The 21,043-nt window shown below is 37.9% G+C and overlaps 1 protein-coding gene across 4 annotated transcripts in view; it reads right to left on the bottom strand.

The window, feature by feature from the left end:
* Nucleotides 1-21,043, bottom strand: part of fgf13a (fibroblast growth factor 13a) — a 119,174-nt gene that overhangs the window by 41,612 nt on the left and 56,519 nt on the right. For 3 of the 4 annotated variants that reach the window (XM_039664711.2, XM_039664710.2, XM_039664709.2), the window contains exon 3: nucleotides 20,493-20,660. The exons of the other annotated variant lie outside the window; for it this stretch is intronic. In XM_039664711.2, coding sequence (XP_039520645.1) covers nucleotides 20,493-20,660 — 168 coding nt within the window. The remainder of the gene's footprint in view (nucleotides 1-20,492; nucleotides 20,661-21,043) is intronic. 4 annotated transcript variants of the gene reach the window in all.

A 21,043-nucleotide genomic window follows, 5' to 3' on the forward strand; every position in this document is an offset into this window, starting at 1 on the left:
GCATGTGTGTGAGCATAGTAGATGGGGGAAGGGGAGTATCATCCTCAACCCTCTACTACACCCCTTTTTCTCTCACACTCTCCATGAAAGCAAAATGTGATTTTCAAATCTGTCCACAACCAGGTTACCTTTCACATGCGGCCTGCTTTGAGCCACTGATGTAATAAGTGTTAGATGCTGAGAAATAAAATAAAGTGTAATTGAAAGAGATGAAAGGGAGCGATTGAGAAAATAATAATGGTGTCCAATAGAATGAGAGGGATGGGACATATTTGTCATCATACAAGGGTTATAATAAGGAAAACAGTAATGCAGAGATGGTGAGCGAAAGAGCAGAAAAATTATGAATAAGATGTAATGTAAAAATTATGTAAAGATGTAAAAAAAAAAAAACATCTTTCCATCAAAGCCTAAATAAATTAACCTGCATGCGCTATTGAAAGTGACCATGTTTTTCATGTTTTGGGTCGGAATAAATATGTAATGAATAAAAAATAAACGTTTTATCAAAGTCAGGGGAGGTAGAATATATATATATATATATATACATACAGTATATATGTACTGTATACACACACACACTCACCTAAAGGATTCTTAGGAACACCATACTAAAACTGTGTTTGACCCCCTTTCGCCTTCACAACTGCCTTAATTCTATGTGGTATTGATTCAACAAGGTGCTGAAACCAATTTTTTAGAAATGTTGGCCCATATTGATAGGATAGCATCTTGCAATTGATAGAGATTTGTGGGATGCACATCCAGGGCGCAAAGCTCCCATTCCACCACATCCCAAAGATGATCTATTGGGTTGAGATCTGTGACTGTGGGGGCCATTTTAATACAGCGAACTCATTCACGAAACCAATTTGAAATGATTCGAGCTTTGTGGAATGATGCATTATCCTACTGGAAGTAGCCATCAGAGGATGGGTACATGGTGGCCATAAAGACATGGACATGGTCAGAAACAATGCTCAGGTAGACTGTGGCATTTAAAAAGTGCCCAATTGGCACTAAGGGGCCTAAAGTGTGCCAAGAAAACATCCCCCACACCATTACACCACCACCACCAGCCTGCACAGTGGTAACAAGGCATGATGGATCCATGTTCTCATTCTGTTTACGCCAAATTCTGACTTTTTCTTGATAAAAAGTTTTTCATCATCAAATTTTCAGCATCATTACTCAAGTCTTCAGTGTCACATGATCCTTCAGAAATCTTTTACTCAATAAACATCTTATTCTCAACATACAGGATTCATATCCGTTTTTATATTTATTTGAAATATGAATCTTTAGTAACATTATAAATGTCTTTACTGTCATTTTAATCAATGTAATGAATCCTTGCTGAATAAAAGTGTTAATTTATTTAAAAAAGAATTACTGAGCCCATATGTAAAAAAAAAAATACATAAAAATATATATATTATTCGTATTCGTAATAGAATATTACATGTATTCTATTTTAAAATTAACCCTGCCTTTAAAGTATTTCATATAAAGTATTTCAAATAAAGTATTTTAAATATAACTGATGTAATACTTTTCTTGGAAGACATTTGAAGTGTGATCAATTGTGTGAACAAGTTGTTCTTAATCTGTTCTCATAAGATTAAGAAAAGCATGAATGTTAAATGTTAACCATGGTTTTGAGTATTCTGAGTCTCTGAACCCAATCAGATCATGATTGTAATTTGAATTATATAATTAAACATGAATCCTTATTAAACAGCAATAGAAACAGTCCGTAGTGCTACAATATGTTGAAGAGTTGCATCACACTGCTGCATCACGGGGATGCAGATTGGATAACGAGAAACAGGGTTGAGCAATTACATGAATCATAACGTCAACACTGTCCCAATTAGCAGGCAGTTGTGTTCTCATTAGACCATCAGCTGCATTAGCTGGGGTGAGCAAGAGTCCATCACAAACCAGACGGCTGATTATTCTGCAACAACCAAATACACAACTACGGCTAATTTCATTCTACGCCTCCAAGGATTCCCATTTAGCTTCAAGGAAAACTCAATTCACAGACTCATCTTCAGTGCCCCCAGAAACACACTGTGTGTAGCTATTGTGAGTCCTGACTCATAGGAACAGAAGTGTAAGCATCAATCGTTGAAGGTAATTACAGATGGCCGTTCTGTCCGCTTCACAGTATGAGAACACTTTAACTGAGTGCAATCAGAACCGATAAAGAAGTCATTCTGGCACACTTGAGTCTTCAGTTAACATGTGGGTCATGCAAAAATGCTGTGCATTTAAAGTTAGAGTGTGACATAATCCTCAGCAAAAGAAAGTGCAAAATTAAAGTTCATTTTCAAACATGTGTCCTTTATAACATCACAGAACCACAACATATGGAGAGTAATGTGTTTACAGTAATGTTACATAATCTGATCTGTTCTGTTATGAACAAGGTGCTCATTTTCTGCATTAAGCATGAGTTTGTGAACCAGGCCTCGGTCCTGGCCTGAGAGCTTGCACTTTTTGATGAGTGTGAGGAGTCTCAATCTCCAGTCAAATGAGCTGTGAAAAGGTGGAGATCCGTGCTAGGGCCCATCTGATTTCATTTGTATGAGCTCCACAAAACCTGAGAGAGAGAGAGCTGCCCCAGGTGATGCTGCAAACCGTTACACATCCTTACGAGGATACGTCTGCAGTACATGCTTAAAATACAATCACAGTCATGCCCATTCAAACACGTCTCCCCAGTTTTGGAGGCAAATACGTCTTGAATGCAAAAAATAAATTAAAAAAAGGAATAAGTACAGTACACTACCATTCAAAAGTCCAGGGTCAGTCAGATTTTTTTTTTTTGTAGTTGTTTTAAGTCACTATGAAATAGACCATTCTTATTGTTTAATGGAATATTGCAGTATTAATTATAGTGATTTATCAGCTCTTCTTTTTTTATGTGCCCTCGTAATATACAAAGTAACTTCCCTCTTGTAATGGCATCTTCTCTATTCTCTGATGTCATGTCCACTGATGACAACCTGTCACTCACATGAGATCATAGCAATAGCAAGCCACAATGATCCAACGATTAAATAAATTCCTGAACAACAGATAAAGTCCCATTCTACATTACTTGTTTGCGAATCTGTTATAGAGAACTTCTGTTTCACGCTTACTTAAAAAAAAAAAAAAAAAAAAAAGTAATGATGCTGAAAATTCAGCTTTAACATCACAGGAATAAATAGAAAACTTGTAATAGTAAACAGCGATAATTTATTTCACAATATTACTGTTTTAATGTATTTTTCATCAAATAAATGCAGCTTTGATGATTTTAAAAGCTTTTACATTACCCCAAACTTTTGAACTGTATACAGATAAACAAACAAACCTGATTTTGCTAAAACTCATGGATAGAGATCAGTCTTGTGTTGTGTGTGTTTTGAGTCATGTTTGTATTTATGTTCTAGTGTTTTGCTGTCAGTGTGTTTATTTCAGTCTTTCTCCATCCCCTGTCTGTGTGTATTCATGGTTATTGACTTGAGTTTCAGTTCAGGTATGTCTCGTTAATTAGTCTCATACCTCAGTTTGCTGTCTATTTAAGCCTTGTTTCTTGCAGTTCTTTGTCAGTTCTATGTTGTTTGCTCATGCTCTTGTCCCTGAGAATCTGTTTCGAAAGAGATTTATCTCTGCTGCACCTGACTGTGACAGAACTTGCATCCTTTTTTTATGTGGCTGGTTTTAACCGAAATTAAAGCCCTGTAATACCAACAATTTAATCTATTCTAGAGCAAATTAAACGAGTGAGTGAGGAGAGGCATGTTTGTAAGTGTCAACTCCCTGTCAGAGAGATGAGAGAGTTTTCAGGTATTTCAGTGTTGATATTACATTGCACTTAGTTTATTATTTCATTTGCCAAAGTGGCTAATATGAGTGACTGCGTACACCACCTCTGAAATCCACACGCATATGGCAGGTTGGCGAGTGTTAATGTCAAGCCCTGATCATATACGTACTTGGATGACACCACTGCTAATCAATACATTAAAGTAAACCGTAAGTTACAGCAATTGAGACTACAGTGCAAATAATCATGAACTAAACAGTCTTCTAGGACAATATTTCAGCTAGTAAGTGGCTAATATCTCAGAAAGAGGCCACACAGCCGCAGCATGATGAGACTAGCCCAGATCACTGCCGTTTCTGGGTTGCTGAAAGATTGTACCCTATTTTACCATCATGGGACTGAGTGAGTGGAGATCAGAAAAAGAAGGACACCATATTTACAACAGGTGGCCCAGTTACAGAAAGTTTTAAGAAACTAAATTGCCAACTTATACATACAGTCACACATTCACATAGCTGTTCTAGCAGCCATGCAAAAAAAAAAAAAAAAAAACATTACAACTTTACATAGGAAACAACATGAAGGTTCCAGGCACTCAATAAATGGATAATGAGGAGAAGGCAAAGGTTAAAAAGCCTTTATTGAAACTGGCTTATTTCATTGTAAAAAGTTACAAGCCACAGTTACACTGGCTTGTAACTTTTTATAATGAAATAAGCCCGTTTCAATAAAGGCTTTTTAACCTTCGCCTTCTCCTCATTATCCATTTATCGAGTGCCTGGGACCTTCATGTTGTTTCATTGCATCCTTTCCCTATCCTAAGAGCACCTATCACGGATATACTTCACCTGAGCGCCTGCTTGAATCTCTTCATAGTTGACAACTTTGCATATACTGGCTCCAAAAAAGTATTTGAACACTTTTAGACAGACACGAATAATATAGGAGTCATTCCTTCTGTGACATCTGAAAACAAAGTGTATTTTCTCAGTACTCACTGTACTTTACTGAGCCATTCTGTCTCATTTTTCTGAAACTTTAAACTTTTTGGTGTGAAATGTTTTGACTAAAAAAATGTTCTGTGCAACTTGTCTTTAGAATAAATGCCAATTGGTTTCACTTATTTTATGTTCTGTTGCATAATGCACGCATAAATGCCCAAATAGTTTGTGGGGCCACTTTATATCTATATTTGTTCTGTAAATTGATTGCTGTTACCCAAATAGGTCAGTATTTACTGTTATAATGAGAACAATAAAGTTTATTGACCACTTCTGTTCTTAGTAATTCACTTAGCTAAACACCGAAATCCTGCCAAACCCCAAATCACTGGGCAAGACTGCATCCAATTAAACTAAGAATGAAGAATTCATCTATTTGACATGTTGCTTTTTTGAAGTATGCAGATTTTTAGTAATGTCAGTAAACTCAGCATGGAATCACAAAAAGGTAGATCTACACTAAAATGTTTTAATCTTAGATTCTGGCTTATATTGGCTCTCCATGAGAAGAAGGGCTCATCGCTTTTATATGACGTGCTTTCATTTCTTCAATGGCCCTGAGCCCACAACTCTGCCCAGCTAATCACAGAGGTGAGAATGAAAATCACTTAATGTCTGCAAACTCACACACGTTTTCCACCAGGATTCCCTATGCAATAATCATGAGCTGCTGAATTACACTCTACCTAAGCATATTAATAACTCATTTTCTATTTTCAACCTGGGAGCGGGGCCTGGGCTGCGTGAGGGGCTTCTGACCTATATTGAATCCTAGACAGACAGATGGAATGGAAATAGTTGGAAATGAGGGGCAGGTGAACCTGTAAATGCTAATTTAACAGGGTGAAAATGATATACATGATAAAAGAGAGAAAGGAACAAAGGGAACCCGTCCAGCCTGATGGATGAGCAAATAGCACTGTCTTCCACCTCAGCTCAGAGGTGACATCTGTATCACATTCGACAACTCTTGCATCAGTCTGACCCATTCTAGAATGTGTGATGCTAAGCTTAGCAACTGCTCAAAAATAGCCCTAATCATCTCCACTTCGCTTCTGGCACATATAAATAGACGTGGATGTTGCGCAAGCTGTCTGATTACTTTGCTAAGTTTCTTATGGAAGATCATGTGCAAAATCCATTTAGCGTGGCAGGCGGTTTTCATTTCCCATGCTAATATCATGCTTCCTTCAGGAGATATCTGATGTCTTTTGCCTTGCTTGGCATTGCGTAAAGGTCTGGCATAGCTTTGTGCTGACAGCTGAGAGTGAATCAGTGGAGCATGAGAGGGCTCATCTTCTGCTAGTTAGTTTCTAACTGGTCTTTAAAATTAGCACAAGCAATACAAACCAGGGCTGACAATTTAATGTGATTCATTATAAAAAATAAAATAAAATAAATTGTGATTAAAAGGGGGGGTTGACTGCGATTTCACTTTTTTCATTTTAAATAGTGTGTAATGTTGCTGTTGGTGCATGAACAGTATCTGCAAAGTTGCAGCGCTGAAAGTGTAAGCAGAGATATTGTCTTTTAAAAATCAAGAAGTATATTGCCTACAAAAACGACTGGATTGGGACTACAGCTGGGTTATGGTACGTCACTAACCCACACATTTGCATCAACCACTCCCTCTGGAATAAGCAGAAAAGGGCATGGCCACATTTCAGCAGCTCCAGCAGCTCGTCGAGTGTGTTGTTCATGCAGCTGTCAGTGTCAGGTCATATGTCTTCGAACTTCCCACGGACGCTGTACTTCGTCAACAATGGATACAATTTATGTTTGAATATGTTCCTGAAAATGACGATCGTAATCTAGCTCTCTGTGCTGCGCATTTTACGGAAGACAGCTTCCAGAATCTCCACGAGTTCAACACCGGGATTCAACGAGAAACTGTAAACATGAAGCAGTTCCGACTTTAAAACCACAGTTGTTGGGCCACAACCTGTAAGTAGGCTAAGACTTAACCATTTTAAATGTATTTGCATGTATAATTCCAGACGTAACGTTAGCCTTGTGTTTTAGTTTTTTTTTCAAATGCCAGCGCTAGCTTTATTTCCACTAGGCTATTAGTTATGCTATTTTGTGTCTACGACAAACACGTACAAACATGAATTTTGTATAAGTGCTAATGTTGTAAATGTATTTTTCATGTATATATGTTTTATGACGTTATTTTCGATTTGATCAAGAACGTAAACTTGCCACCGCTGTTTGAGTAAAACATTAGTAGCCAGTCAGTTGCTATTGTTGCCAGTCAGATGCTATTGTGTTAAACAAACGTGTATAAAGTTAAAAAATGTAGCAAATTATCATTCAGAAACATTTATTAAGAGCCGTGTGTGGTGTGGTTCTGTTTGACTCTTCATCGCGGCTTTCTGGGATTCTGGGTCATACTGATACTGCAGTTCGACGCATATTTACATCTGGACCGGAGCTCATGACGTGCCCGTAAAGGTAATGGGCGTTAACTTTCCGGACAACGTAAGCGACAGTTTAGCCAATCACAACTCACCGGACCAAGCTAACCAATCTGAGCCCACGATGTGTTTGAGGGAGTGTTTTCATAGAATCAGGAAGTCAACCGCTCGTTCGAGGACAGAGGAGACAACAGTTCTAACGCAATGGCAAAAAGTTTGAGCAAAGCATGCAAACCGTTCTGTCGTTGGCTGCACAGATGAGCACGGCACACTATTTGACCAAAAAATGTCTCAGCTGTCTTATAAAGACCTCAGGGAAACTGTGTCAACTTGTGTAAAACTTAAACATGATGGCACATGCAAGTTGATGAGATGAATCAATGTAACTTCACAACAACTAAATAAATGTATCCACTAAAAATTGAGAAATGTCCAGGTGCAGTCTAAAAGTTATTATTTCTGAGATTTTGGATGACTGAGATTCGTGTGTTTCCAGAGTATCAAGCTTGTGTAAAGAATCGACCCTCTTCTGATGGGAATGGGAAGCAGCAGCTAATTTGCATTTAAAGGGACACACACAAATTTGACAAGCTATAATGATTTTGAGCTGAAATTTTACAGACACATTCTGGGTGGGGACACTATATTTATATTACATCTTGTGAAAAGGGGCATAATATGTCACCATTAAATGAAATAAAATGATTCCCTCACTCTCCCATTTCACTTCCTGTACCTTTTTTAAAGGAGTGGTTTACTGCTTTTTTTCTTTGCATGATTATGTTTATGGGGTGCAATATAACATGTATTTGTGGTTTTTCTTTTTTAAAAAGTCTTATTTTTCATAAATTTCACCTTTATTGAAAGCCGTTTTCTCCTCTGTCATTTGAACGACCGGTTTACATCCTGATTCTATGAAATCACTCCCTCAGAAACAGGCAATGGGCTCAGATTGGTTAGTTTGGGCTGGTGTGTTGTGATTGGCTAAACTGTAGAGCACGTTGTCCAGAAAATTCACGCCCATTACCTTTACGGGCGAAGTTGCATGTGTTGTTCGTGTCAAATGTAAATAATGGTGTCGATACTGCAGTATCAGTATGAGCCAGAATCAGACCCAGAAAACAGCGACGAAGAGAGGCAAGCAGAACCTCACCACACACGGCTCTTACAAAACGTTTCTGAATGGTAAATTGACAATTTTTTTTTTTACTTTATACACGTTTTTAAGTTCTTGATCAAATCGAAAAATAACTCCATAAAGTAAATTCATATGAAAAATGCATTTACAACATTAGTACTTATACAAAATTCAAGTCCAAAATGTTTGTACGCATTTTTCGTAGACACAAAATAGCAAGTAGCCTAGTGGCTATAAAGCCAGCACTGGCATTTGATAAAACTAAAACCTTACGTCTGAAAATATACATTCAACTTTTACATAAATATACATAAACTTTTGACAAAGTTTAATTTGGGTTAAAGAGTACCACACACATGCTCACTTAGCTAGGAATAATTAAGATAAATGGGTTAGTCATGACCCCTAATCCAAACGTAAATCCTATGTAAAACATTGTTGCACCTAAAATAATTCAAGATTGAAGGACCATGTTTTTGTGAGTCTGCAGTAAGCACAACCCAGTCGTTCAAACAAAACATTTTAAAAACAGCTAGACCGAGTACATCACACTGGAGTAGAATGCAGTGGTCTTGAGATGTGACACCAGCGACATCTGATTGATACAATAATATGGAAATAACTAATAAATTGCCTATTTTTAGTAACCTTTATTCAATGTTTTACTTGATTATCAGCAGCATCTTTAAATTCTTAATTTGATTAGACTAATTAGATTAATAACAATACTATGCAATTAAGGGATAACTCAACCAAAAATTAAAATTGTCATTATTTACTCTCCCTCATATTCAAACCTGTATGTATTTCACTATATATATATATATATATATATATATAAATGAAGAATGGAGTGGAATATGACAGAATAAACAATCCCTTTGAGTACCAAGTTTTAGCAAAAGGTAAAAACGCCTCAACTGTTTCACTGTTTTAAATCCAAAAGACTAAATTCCTTTTCTAAATCTGAGCTCCAGCCAGCTTTGGTTTAAACAGTACAGCCAGAGTAGATCTGACCTTCTACATTATTGATGGTCCTTGCCTTTTCCCCCCACAATGCAGTTTCTTGTTTGCTTGTTTTTTTACCCCAGAAAAAAAGTATCCAGGAGAGATCCCAGGCAAGGCTTCACTTCTACACAGCCCTCTGGGATGCCTGCTTGGCATGCTGATGCTCTCAAAACTTTCTTTATTTGATTTGCCTTTGCTCCCTCTGACAGACCTCAGCTCTGAACACACCACCTGTTCTACAACCGTGGGGATCAGCCACGGCTGTACTGCAACGCATGAATAAATTGTTGACTTTTTTCTTCACATATCTTATTTCAGAATTAACATGATGAGGAAGGTGCAGAGAGATTCAGATGCACGATTTGTTTCTTTCCTTTGTCTACTGTCTAAACAGTCTTCATGAATCAGCGTTGTAAAGGGATAGTTTTCACAAAAATGTAACTTCTGACATCATTTCATTCTAAATATGACGTCATGTATGACTTTCTTATGCAGAAACCAAAAGATAATTTGAAAAATGTATGTTTTTTTTATTTAACTGCATGACGAGAACAAAACTTGAAGTGAGATGAATAATAACGAATGCTTTATCTTTTTTCTTTTCAAACTAAGGTTTGCAACATCGACACCATTATTGAACTGATCTGAATCAACATTTTAACTGACGCAAGCTGAATAATGACATATCTTCAGCAGAGCTACTTGTGAACTTTTTTTATAATGAATAAATTATTGAACTGAACTGTATAATCACTACACTATGCTGCTTTACAGCAGAATTTGAACTAGTCTCATCTCACATCATTAATTCTGTTACATTTCTGTTTATTATTGTGAAGTTCCTTTGAAATTATTTCTATTTTATAAAATGCTATACAAATAAAGTGCTATAAAAACAAAAAATAAACTTTTCTTTCAATGTTGTTTTGGACAAAACTGTTCAAAATATGTTTCTGTTGTGTTCCAAAGACAATGTGATGAGGAGCAAATTATGACAGAACTTTCGTTTTTATGTGAACCGCCCCTATAAGGTGGAGTATAAGCCTCTCCTACTGAATCTCTCTTTGGATAACCAAGCTTCAGTGCTTCCATGCTCATGGCGAATGCATTATATACAAAGTTTCTCTTTTCATCTTTTCACATTCTTTCCTTTTTCCACCCTGCATAGTTTGTGATCTAAGCAGACTCTCATGCAGCGTGAGCTGTCTGAATAGGAGGCCGAAGAGTAAACAGCAATTGAAATTCCTTTGATTCTGCCACTCTGCGCTCCCTTCTGCTGCCTCACGAAAACGCAGAAGTCCTTTAGCTGCAGGCGCTCTCATTTCTGAAAGCAAGTGAAATAATAATAATTCTGACAATGAATTCAGCTCTGAGCCAAAACTCTTCTTTCACAGAGCCCAGTTGTCTCGGTTGAGACAATGAGTTTTTCCTAATTTGTGATGCCCGTCTCTTTCTTTCTTTCTTTTCCACACCCTCTTCGGAAGACATGTTTATAACCGAGTCCGAGACTTTAAGAGGTTGAGTATTAAATAATAGAATGAATGTACATTCATCTGGTCATTATCACAAAATAAAACCTACCCTTAAAACCAACCACATATATAAATATTGTATTCATTGTTTGCGAAGACAGACACTGTGGGGGTTAAAAGAGGCTAAATCTATGCTAAAAATCAGTTGCCTGGGACAGCAGTGATTTATACAGCTAAACAGTCAATATACCAAAATATTTTGTTGTCAAGAGATCACAATCGACCAATCGCAAACAAGCATTCTAGGAAGCCGTGTCATAAGTCTCAATATGAATCTGAGATTATGCTGAGCATCCTGGAATGACAGAGTGATAAGTTTAAGTGATTATGGCCTTTCACCAAGCAGTAACCAGGGTGGATTGGGCATTTTTTGGATTGGAAGAAGCCATTTGATCCCATTTAAAAAAACAAACATCTGCCATAACAAGCACACACTGCAGAGGGAGTTGGATTCACGCTGCTATAAAATCAGTGAGGATTAAGTGCAGATCATCACACAAAGCTACAGAGTTCTCCAGCAGTTGCTGCTAATCAGCTGATAAAGTGTGCGACCACTGCCGGAGGGATAACAATAATCAGGCCTTTATCAGTGTTAGCGCTGAGATTAGCGCCAGCTGGAATCATCAGCGCTGCTTTTTGTATGCTGGGTCCTGCGTCGACGATGACGCTTGATTGCTGCACATTACATCATCCAAAGCATGCGTCTGAATGGTGCGACAGCCAATCAGACAGCTTCGTGTCTGACGGATGGAGCAGGAGGAAAAATAGAGAGCACACTCATTGCTCGCATGGCCCACATTTTAACACATCTGTCAGACACAGACTAAAGAGCTAAGATACTGCCAATCAAAACTAAAGGGATAGCTCATCCAAACATTACAACTTTTATTATCCTTTATACACTCTCGCTGTCCCAATGACTTTTGGTCTTCTGTGAAACATGAAGCTGGTTAAATTGGGAAGGAGTGTTTAAAGCATAGAAAAAAACAGTCATCATTTTCATTTTACTTCTATTTAGAAGCTTGAGAGCACTCATTTACTAAATAATGACAGAATTTGTAATTTTGGGTTAACTATCCATTTCTGCCACACTTGCACACTTCCATAACTGTATTTCTTTTGACAAAGGGATATTTGAGTTGTTTCTTTATTCTGCAAGTTCATTTAAAAAGGTTACTTAAATGTCCTAATCGAACTCAGGCCTAATCCTGAACTAATTTAAAAACTGATTATCATTACGAGCAGAACTGAACTGTACTTTTACAGTGTGACACACTGAAGAGAATATAGCTGAACAGCAAGACTTTTTTTTCTTTCTAGAGCAAAAGTGAACTATGTTTGCATAATTTAATCATAAGTTGGTCACTGTAAAGCAGCTTTAAAACAATCTGTGACGTATAAAGCGCTATAAAATAATAATGGTGACTTGACTATGACAACATCACCACAGGAAGACAAGCCTTTCTAAGAAAATAGTGTAACATTGTTAAAATGCATACTTGACATTTCTGTTTCACATCTTGTACTCTAGAATTACTAAGACATGCACATATACTGTAAACAAATATTATGTTACAGCGGATATTAATGACATAAAACCGTGAAATAAGAGAAGAGTCAGATATGAGATTTTAGACTTATAGGCCAGATGACCAGATATTGGAAAAGTATCAAACAACATATGAAAATAAATGGCCCAAATCGGATGCAATTTAATGCAATTTACTAGTTTTTTTCTGTTTACATGCATGCAACAAGATCCGATCAGATATCGCTGCGGCAGTGTGAATAGAGCATGTGAGTGTGTATACATATTTAAGTTTTGCCGACTCAGCCTCGCGCCCGCGCGTGTCCGCGCTGTCACTCTCTCTGGCTACTCTCTCTAATGCTCTGGTTCGGCTTGTACGTCCTAGCAGTGTTCATTTATTCTACCTCCTCAATCTTTTACCCACAAATCTGATTTGGTTCTGTGATAACCTGTTTCCAGGCTCCCGTGTCCTGCATTCTGATTCAGGTGACTGCAAGTGCAGCTAACACATCGTGTACAAATCAAGATTGAAACACTCTGCCAGCCCAGACTCTTTTACATATGTTTATCTCTGTTTAGCAACTATGGTTTATAAACATATACATATACAGTAACTGTTAAAAACTTCACAAATAAGTGAATTAGGGGCAGTTTTATAGGTTGGCACAAGATGGTAACTTGAGCGGGTAACTTTCCAAACAGCTATATGTGCTTTACTATTCATTACGGCTGTTATCTGTGTGCACCATAAAAATAGAATAAGTCAATACATTCTCTCTCCCAAATTGTCACATATTGACGTTTGGTCAGGACCCTTTGGCATCAGTGTGGTTTGGGCGTAACACGAAATAAACCAATCAGAGCATCATCCATCATGTTGCATGGTGGATTGTTATTATGGCAGATTTACCAGGCGTGTGCCAGGAGCGGTTCACAGCCGAGGAGACCGACGTACTTGTCGGGCAGTGAAAGACAGAGAAGTAACGTAGTATGGGGATGGGAGAAACCCACCTAAATTAGTGTCGGTAAAACAGGCGTGGGAGGAAAAAAAATTATTTATTTTTTTTACAATGTCATGGACACCACAAATAATTTTTCTTTGTTATAATGTATGATTTGAAAAAATAAAACCTGCTGCATCTGTGTTGATGAGAGAATCAAAATGTATGCGCGTTGTGCACCCGCTACATTATGGGTAAGCATTTGCGCTTAAAATAGCATTATGAACAATGCGCAACCCGCCACTGACTTTAGACTAGGTTTTTTTTCTGGTCAGTAGCGGAACTGCAAAATAGCACTAGGGAACGTTTGCGCCAGAACACGCTTCCTTTTTGCGCCGACCTGCCCCGGGACCGCTAAGTTTATTTCCTAGTTTATCAGCATTTGTCTGTGGAGGGAAAAGCCAGCCCACTTTGCGTGAGTGCAAAATAGGAATGATCAACACATTCTCATCCTTTGGCGTCATATAGTTGACACCATATGAAATTTCGTCAAAATACTATGCACATGGCACCCTTTAGCGTCAATATAACACACACTGTTACGGGTAGGTTTAGGTATGGGGTAGGGTCTGCGTCTCACATTGACGCTAAAGGATGCCACTCACCGGTTTGACGCCTTGGGTTCTGTGTGTTATATTGACGCTAAAGGGTCCATGTGCGTAGTATTTCGCCGAAATGTCATATGGCGTCACTTATATGACGCCAAAGGATGAGAATGGGCTAGAATGATACATGCGTCACTGTACAAAGTCATTGGCGCCAGGTGCAAGATAGAGCGTTAGTGACAAATCTGTACCCTCTCCCAAAGTTAAAATTCCTCCTTAAGTAATTAATCACATATCTGAACAAGATGTCTGTCAAAACCCAACAACAAAGACCCAGAACAATAAATATGTAAGGTAGCACATGACATCGACTGCACTTCAAAGTAAACTAGTCAATGGAGACAACATGGTTCTGGATACCAAGTCAGCATCCTCCTAACACACATGTACTGGAGATGCTTTGCAATGTTCTCTTTTCATTCTGCTTTCCCTGCATCTACCCTGAATGTGTGTCCCAGAACAGTGTTTTAGCCCCTCTTCCCTGTCACATTAGGATTAGCTATAAATAGCTTCTCGCCTGGAGTGGTTGAGTAAACCGAATCTCATCCTCGCTGTAAAGACATCACTGGGCCATTGAGCCTATTCCTTAAACCTACAGCAGTGCATGCACAATAGCACAGAGAGGGAATGGTGCTATGTTCAGGTGCAGACTGCTTAGAGAGCTCTGATTGTCAAAAACACAAAAACAATTTATTGCATGTTTCTAGAAGATAAAGTACATCTAACATCCTTATTCAAAAACAGAATTAGCTTCAGTTTAACCCACATACTGTTGGTCTGGCTGTTTATAATTAGATCACTTCAGTTTGTAATAATGTCAGACTTCCCAAATTCAGCTCTGCCATCTCAGGAAAATTTATTTTAATCTCTAATATCATTTTACAACATTACTGTTTTACTGTATTTGTGTTCAAATAAATTCAGCCGTGGGGAGCAAAAGAGACTAACTAAATCTTACCAACCCAAAACTTTATATTGGTATCATATTAGCGATAAATTTGAATCCTGTTGGACATCTTTTAATTGTTCAAGCTCATTTCCTCTATTCTTACATTTAGATTACATTTGCCTTAATCTAATGCTCACATAAAATGTATATTTAAAAACACTAATAATTTAACAACACTGTTAAATGTAACCTTTAGCAAATCTCAAAATTAATATCCATTTTTTCAAACTGCACGTTATCTTGTTGTGATGCCTAAATTCACTTGTATAGTCATGTAATGGTTATGACACGTGAAAATAATTAGTGGCTTATCTGTATCATCCAAAATTATTATATCGGAGACTACATTTGATAAGTCTTTAGTGGTGGTATGAAGAGGCTGAGTCTCCACAAGGAGCGAGCTTTCAGAATTCACCACTGAGCTTTTGAGCAAGGCACTTAACCCAAGGTTACTCCAGTGGGATTATCCCTCAAATAAGTTCATGTGACTGATCTGCAGTATCACATTGCAGAAAAAAAAGACTGTTTCATGTAGGCCGATAAAGATTCCTATAAATTACTGAACATCTACATGTTGGTTTGCTTGTGGGTGAGAGAGTTGCGCAGGCAGACATCAATCCTGCCTTTTCCGTCCAGCCCAACACTCTCAGATCCTTCACCAGGACTGGCAGCAAAAGACAATGCTCCAAATTGGGTGTCTCTGTAAATCAGTGCCGACAAGGCCTTAGCCTGCCAGAAGCACTCGAGTCTTATGTTATTGTGCTATTCCATCGTGTCCCATTGGCCCAAGGGACAGGAGGACCATATCACAGAATGAGGGCTTGGGGTTCAACTAGTACCACTCTTGACATTTGTACTATTGCAATAGAGAACAAAACTCTCCAGCCATTTCCAAAGTAAACATTTCAACAAAAATGGGAGCATCACCAGTCTGTGAAGTGGCACGGCACAGACAAGAGCACACATGACTTTAAATGGAGATGTAGAGTGTTCACATATTGATTTCCACTCTGGCAGGATGGAATATTTCCACTACTGGATAAAGGACTGCTACAACATCCCCTAGCTTTAGTTTTTGTGCATCTGTTCAGCGAGGGAGCGGAGGAGAGAAGTTACACACTGTACACCTCTCAGTTTAATTCTCCAGGAGGGCGAGAGATTGAAGAGGTGTGAAACAGGTTGATGAAAGAGGAGAATAGGTGAGAGCGTGTGGGGAGATGACTCATGACTACCCGTCTAAACAGGCATTTGGAACACACTAGTGTGGGCGAGGGGAAAATACCAAGCGTGTGCGTTTTGTGCGAGGAAAAGAGGGGGAGTTAGGCAGGAGTGAAAGCTTGCAGTGAGCCAATCTCCTCCTCCTCTTCCTCCCATTCACATATTTTGCTGTTCTTTATCAAACACTCACAGTTTAAGTTGATTCCATCATTTTGTGGTACTCCTAGTTCTCCATAAATTAAATCACAGCTAATAAAAACATCAAAACTAAAAAAACGTCTGCACGTCGTCTGTAGATCACACACAGAACTTTTCACTCCTATAAAGGCGCTTTTATGGAATGGCGATCTCTTGCTAATTTGCCCTGTTTAGTAAATCTGGCCCCGCGTTGTTTAAAGCAATGCTTTTTTTTTAAGTGCAGCTTGTCCCAAAACTTTAGGGTGCCACTGTAGCTAAGAAGGGGGATGTGACACTATTAACCTAGCCCCTCTATCATACTGGTGGCATTTCACAGCAGTTAAAAGTCTGGTTGTGTGTTCAGAGCATGACGACAGCTACAGTATAGTGCTACCCAAATGACCAGTCACATCAGCAACATTACCTCATATCAATCTGCTCTCTCAAAGCACTCACCTTTTACACATCCTTAGGGACCACATCCATGCAAGAAATACAACTCTGCTGTCTGTAAAATGAGCATGGGCGTGGACTTTTAATAAAACGTAAATGAATAAATCTAGATTTTAATTCAAAGAGACAAGATATTCTATGAATGACCTGTTGTAATATTCTGCTTTATTACATGTATTTATTACATTTATTAAAGCATTTATTAAATAGAAAAATTTTGTAGCATTATAAATGTCTTTTTAACTGTCAATTTGATGCATCCTTGAAGAATAAACATATATGTTTCTCTCTCTTTATAATCTTTAATGGTTTACACAAATTAAAATATGAAGCAGCACAACATTTATAATAATCAGAAATGTTTCTTGAGCAGTAAATCGGAATATTAGTATGATTTCAGAAGGATCATGTGACCCCGAAAACTGGAGTAATGATGTTGAAAATTCAGCTTTGATCACAGGAATAAATTCCATTTTACAATACTTTTATACATTTTAATATGATTTTACTACATTTTTTATTAAATAAATGCAGATATTATTGGTTCAGCAGTGTATTTGATCTCTTACCCAATTAAAAGCAAGAGTTGAGATAAAAAAAATTGCCAATTAGGTCATATAAAAACTGGTATTACACCAGACATTTCTGAACACCCCTGAATCTGAGCACAAACCTGCAATAAATATAAAATGCTAAAAAAAAACACAGTACAGTGCAGAAGGTCCTTCACTCTGCTGCTCCACCCATTTCAATCCCCCCTGCTCACATCCATTATCATAACCATGACTTATTCATGCTTTCTCTATTTGTGCAAACATTTGCATAAATAGCTCCAGCCTGATCCTGTGAGCGTGATGCAACTAAATGAGGAAACAAACAAACAAAGAGTCCATCTTTACTTTGTGCTGTTAGTGATAACAGTGTTGAGTAATGCAGTTTGAAAAGAGAGAGGGGGGGGGGGTGGGCTGGGGTCAGTCGAAAATGTAACATGAGAAGCGGGGGTCAGTCGAAATGTAATTTCAGAGCTCATAAGTCCTACTCATGCCGTTTACACAGGTAGGGGTGAAGGTCCAAGCACTTAAATTGCTACACACAGCTTGTGAAATGAGCAAGCCAGCCCTATTTTCACATTCTGTAAAGAAGGGTTATGGACATAGCCGTGATTTAACTGCAATAATGTTATGTGTTTGATGAATACCTATACTGTAGCTGGCATAACAACAAAGGACATTGCTTGTTAATGGTCTCTTATAGAGCTGGGTGCTATGATGCTGTGTCAAGTTACAAATATGTCCCCAGGTACAGGTCTTGCAATAGTTTATTCTGCAATATATTTAATACAAAGCAGATTTTAATTCACAATTCAGGGTTCAATTTTATAATGTTATTTGTGCTTTCTCAAGTTTTTTTTTTTTTAAGTGACTCAATGTGTTAAATAATGTGGAGCTAATAATAGGAAAATGTCTTAAATTTCTTTAAAACTTTAATTTGTAAATAATTCAGTGGATTATCCAAAAGTTATATTATTATTAAAACAGAATGTGTTAACATATAATCAAATAATACAGTTAAGTAAGGGGTTAAGTTAAGTAAGTAACTAATAATAAATTCTGAAAAAAAATGCATGACAGTTTCCAAAAAAAAAAAAATACTGTTTTCAACATTGATAATATTAAATTAAATTAGAAAATTGTGTTGTAATAGTACGTAATAGTTGTGTTGTAATTGTGTTGTAATAATGGGGGGGGGGGGGGGGGGGTAGCTTTCTGTATGAAACAGACCACATTTTAAGTTATGATGTGAGATTTAAAAGATGGCAGAAGAATTTGGTATGTGTCTCACATTAATCATATTGGCAACTTTTAGTATATAGCCGCGTTTCCACCGCAGGAACTTTCACCAGGAACTGTTTACACCGCAGGAACCAGGGTCTAAATGAAGCTTGGTGCTAAATGGTACTTTTGGTACTTTTCGGTCCACATTCAAGTATGGAAAAAAAGCAGTGAGAACTTTCGGCCAAACATCTCCTTTTGCGACCCACTGAGGAACATCATAATTTCCAATTCAAGGTGAACTATCCCTTAACCTTCCATGGCACAGTGCTTATTTCATAAGATACCCATGACTTTCTTTGCAAATTCAGTCACGTCCAAGCAGAGCTTCAATCAGACTGAATAATATATCTGCAGTACTCCAGTCTGTCTCTTTATAAGCCTTCCTCTCCTTCACTTTTTTCACTCGTGTCCTTTTATTCGCAGCATGATCCAGACAGATAAAAACTGACCACAAACAGACACAGAAAGATTCCCCATGCTCCTCAGAGACTCTCTACAACTCTATACCACATGGAAATAAGGTAGCAATGACCGTGAATATAAACCATTACTGAATAATTGATTAGGCACATGTTTGTCAGCAGCAATGGCACTGTATCTATGACAACTAAATTATCCATAAATCTAGTGCTGTGTTCTAGTGATGCGTGAACAATTCATATGTCATCCTGCACAGCGGTTGAGATGAGCGCATTTGTATGTTAAATTGTATTTATTTAGGCTTGAGGTGACTGCTGACGGCTTACCCAGTGATCTGAGCGTCTGAAAAGAAAAACACTTTCACAATCATATTTACAACATGTTTGGACAATCTTATCACTCTACAAGATTTCCAAAACACCCCCAGCATAAAGACAATACAGCCTTCAGCCACATGCAGGACCCTGATAACAACCCAGCACATCAGACCCGTGTATGCATGACCATTAGCAGACATCATGCATCTGAAACACCTGAGAGCGAGATACATAAAGAGACAGAGTCCAGGTCTACTTGAAAGCATAAATACTATCATTTGAGAAACAGAAGTTAAACAGATATTCATCTGAGGAAGGATCATGTGTGGACCTGATGTGGGGGGAGGGGGTTGTCTGAAAATGGGTGCGGGGCTAAAGAGAAGAAAAGAAAGACAGATATAGAGGGAAAAGAGAGTAAGAGACAAGCTGTATTCAAAAAGGGGAGGGGCTTGTGGGAAGGGCGTGGTGTGAATCATCATAATTCACTCATACTGAGGGTTTAGTGATAAAGGGGCTTTATTGTGTGGATGTTATTTATGTGCAGGGCTCTACACTGTATTCATGTCATTCAATAATTTGTGACATTATAGAACGTTAATTGGTCGCACCAGTGTAAGTGTCACTCGTAAATATAATATAATAAATATAAGCATATATTAGTCAACAAAACGTTGTATGCACTGTGCCTCTAAAAATAAAATAAAATAAATGAGTGTAGAGCCCTGGTTTTAAATTAGAAGTGTGAAGCCTCAGATCAGGTAGAGTGACATCATCAGTGATCTGGTCACTGGTCAAGCATTGGTGAATACAGATCTGAAGAATCTTGATCATAAGTCTGCATTCAGCACAGAGATACACACGCACACACACACACAAACAGAAAAGAAGGGGAGTGTGTCCTTAGGTCATTCAACATCACAGACTTCAAGCAGTTTCTACAAGACACACAAGCCAGATGCTTTTAAGAAAAGGCAAAACACTAAAGTAAGTTCAAATGAAGCTTAAACTTATGTAAAAGATACAAAAGCATCAGCAAAGTAAAGAAAAACATGGATGTGTTTTACACAAACCTTCGGGATCTGAGCTGTCTTTGAGGGTGACTTGCTTCAGTGGGCAGCAGAAGATTTCGTGACACTTAGCACGAAAAGGGGAGCCTTTACCCCTTATATCCGCAGAATGGATGGAATCCTGCCGCAACATAATGTACTCCTGGGTACCTGGGGCAGCGTCATCCTGGACTGCGGTCGGGCCATAACAAAATGAACGCAGGGTTAGAAAGGGAGAAAGCGCTCAAAGCAACAGAACTAATTCAACAACACAATGAGAGAACTATGCAAAGAAAAGAGACAAATTATAAATGACAACAACAAGGTTCTAATAAGCAACAACAGTTACAAGATTAGCAGAACACATATAGTAGATTGATATACAACAGAAAGAGGAGGAGAGAAGTTAAGAAAGAAAAGAAACACTAGGACTGGGTGATATACCAAATATTTACGAAACATTTCCGAATGATTTCAATCTGAATAAATTGATCAATTCATGTGAGCTTTCCTTCCTTAAAGATGTGTCATTACAATAATCTCACAATCATTCCTTTTTGCGCCTTGTGTTGAGA

This window comes from Pimephales promelas, chromosome 9, assembly GCF_988280905.1.
Source record: "Pimephales promelas chromosome 9, fPimPro1.hap1.1, whole genome shotgun sequence".
In the NCBI taxonomy this organism is placed as follows: Eukaryota; Metazoa; Chordata; class Actinopteri; order Cypriniformes; family Leuciscidae; genus Pimephales; species Pimephales promelas.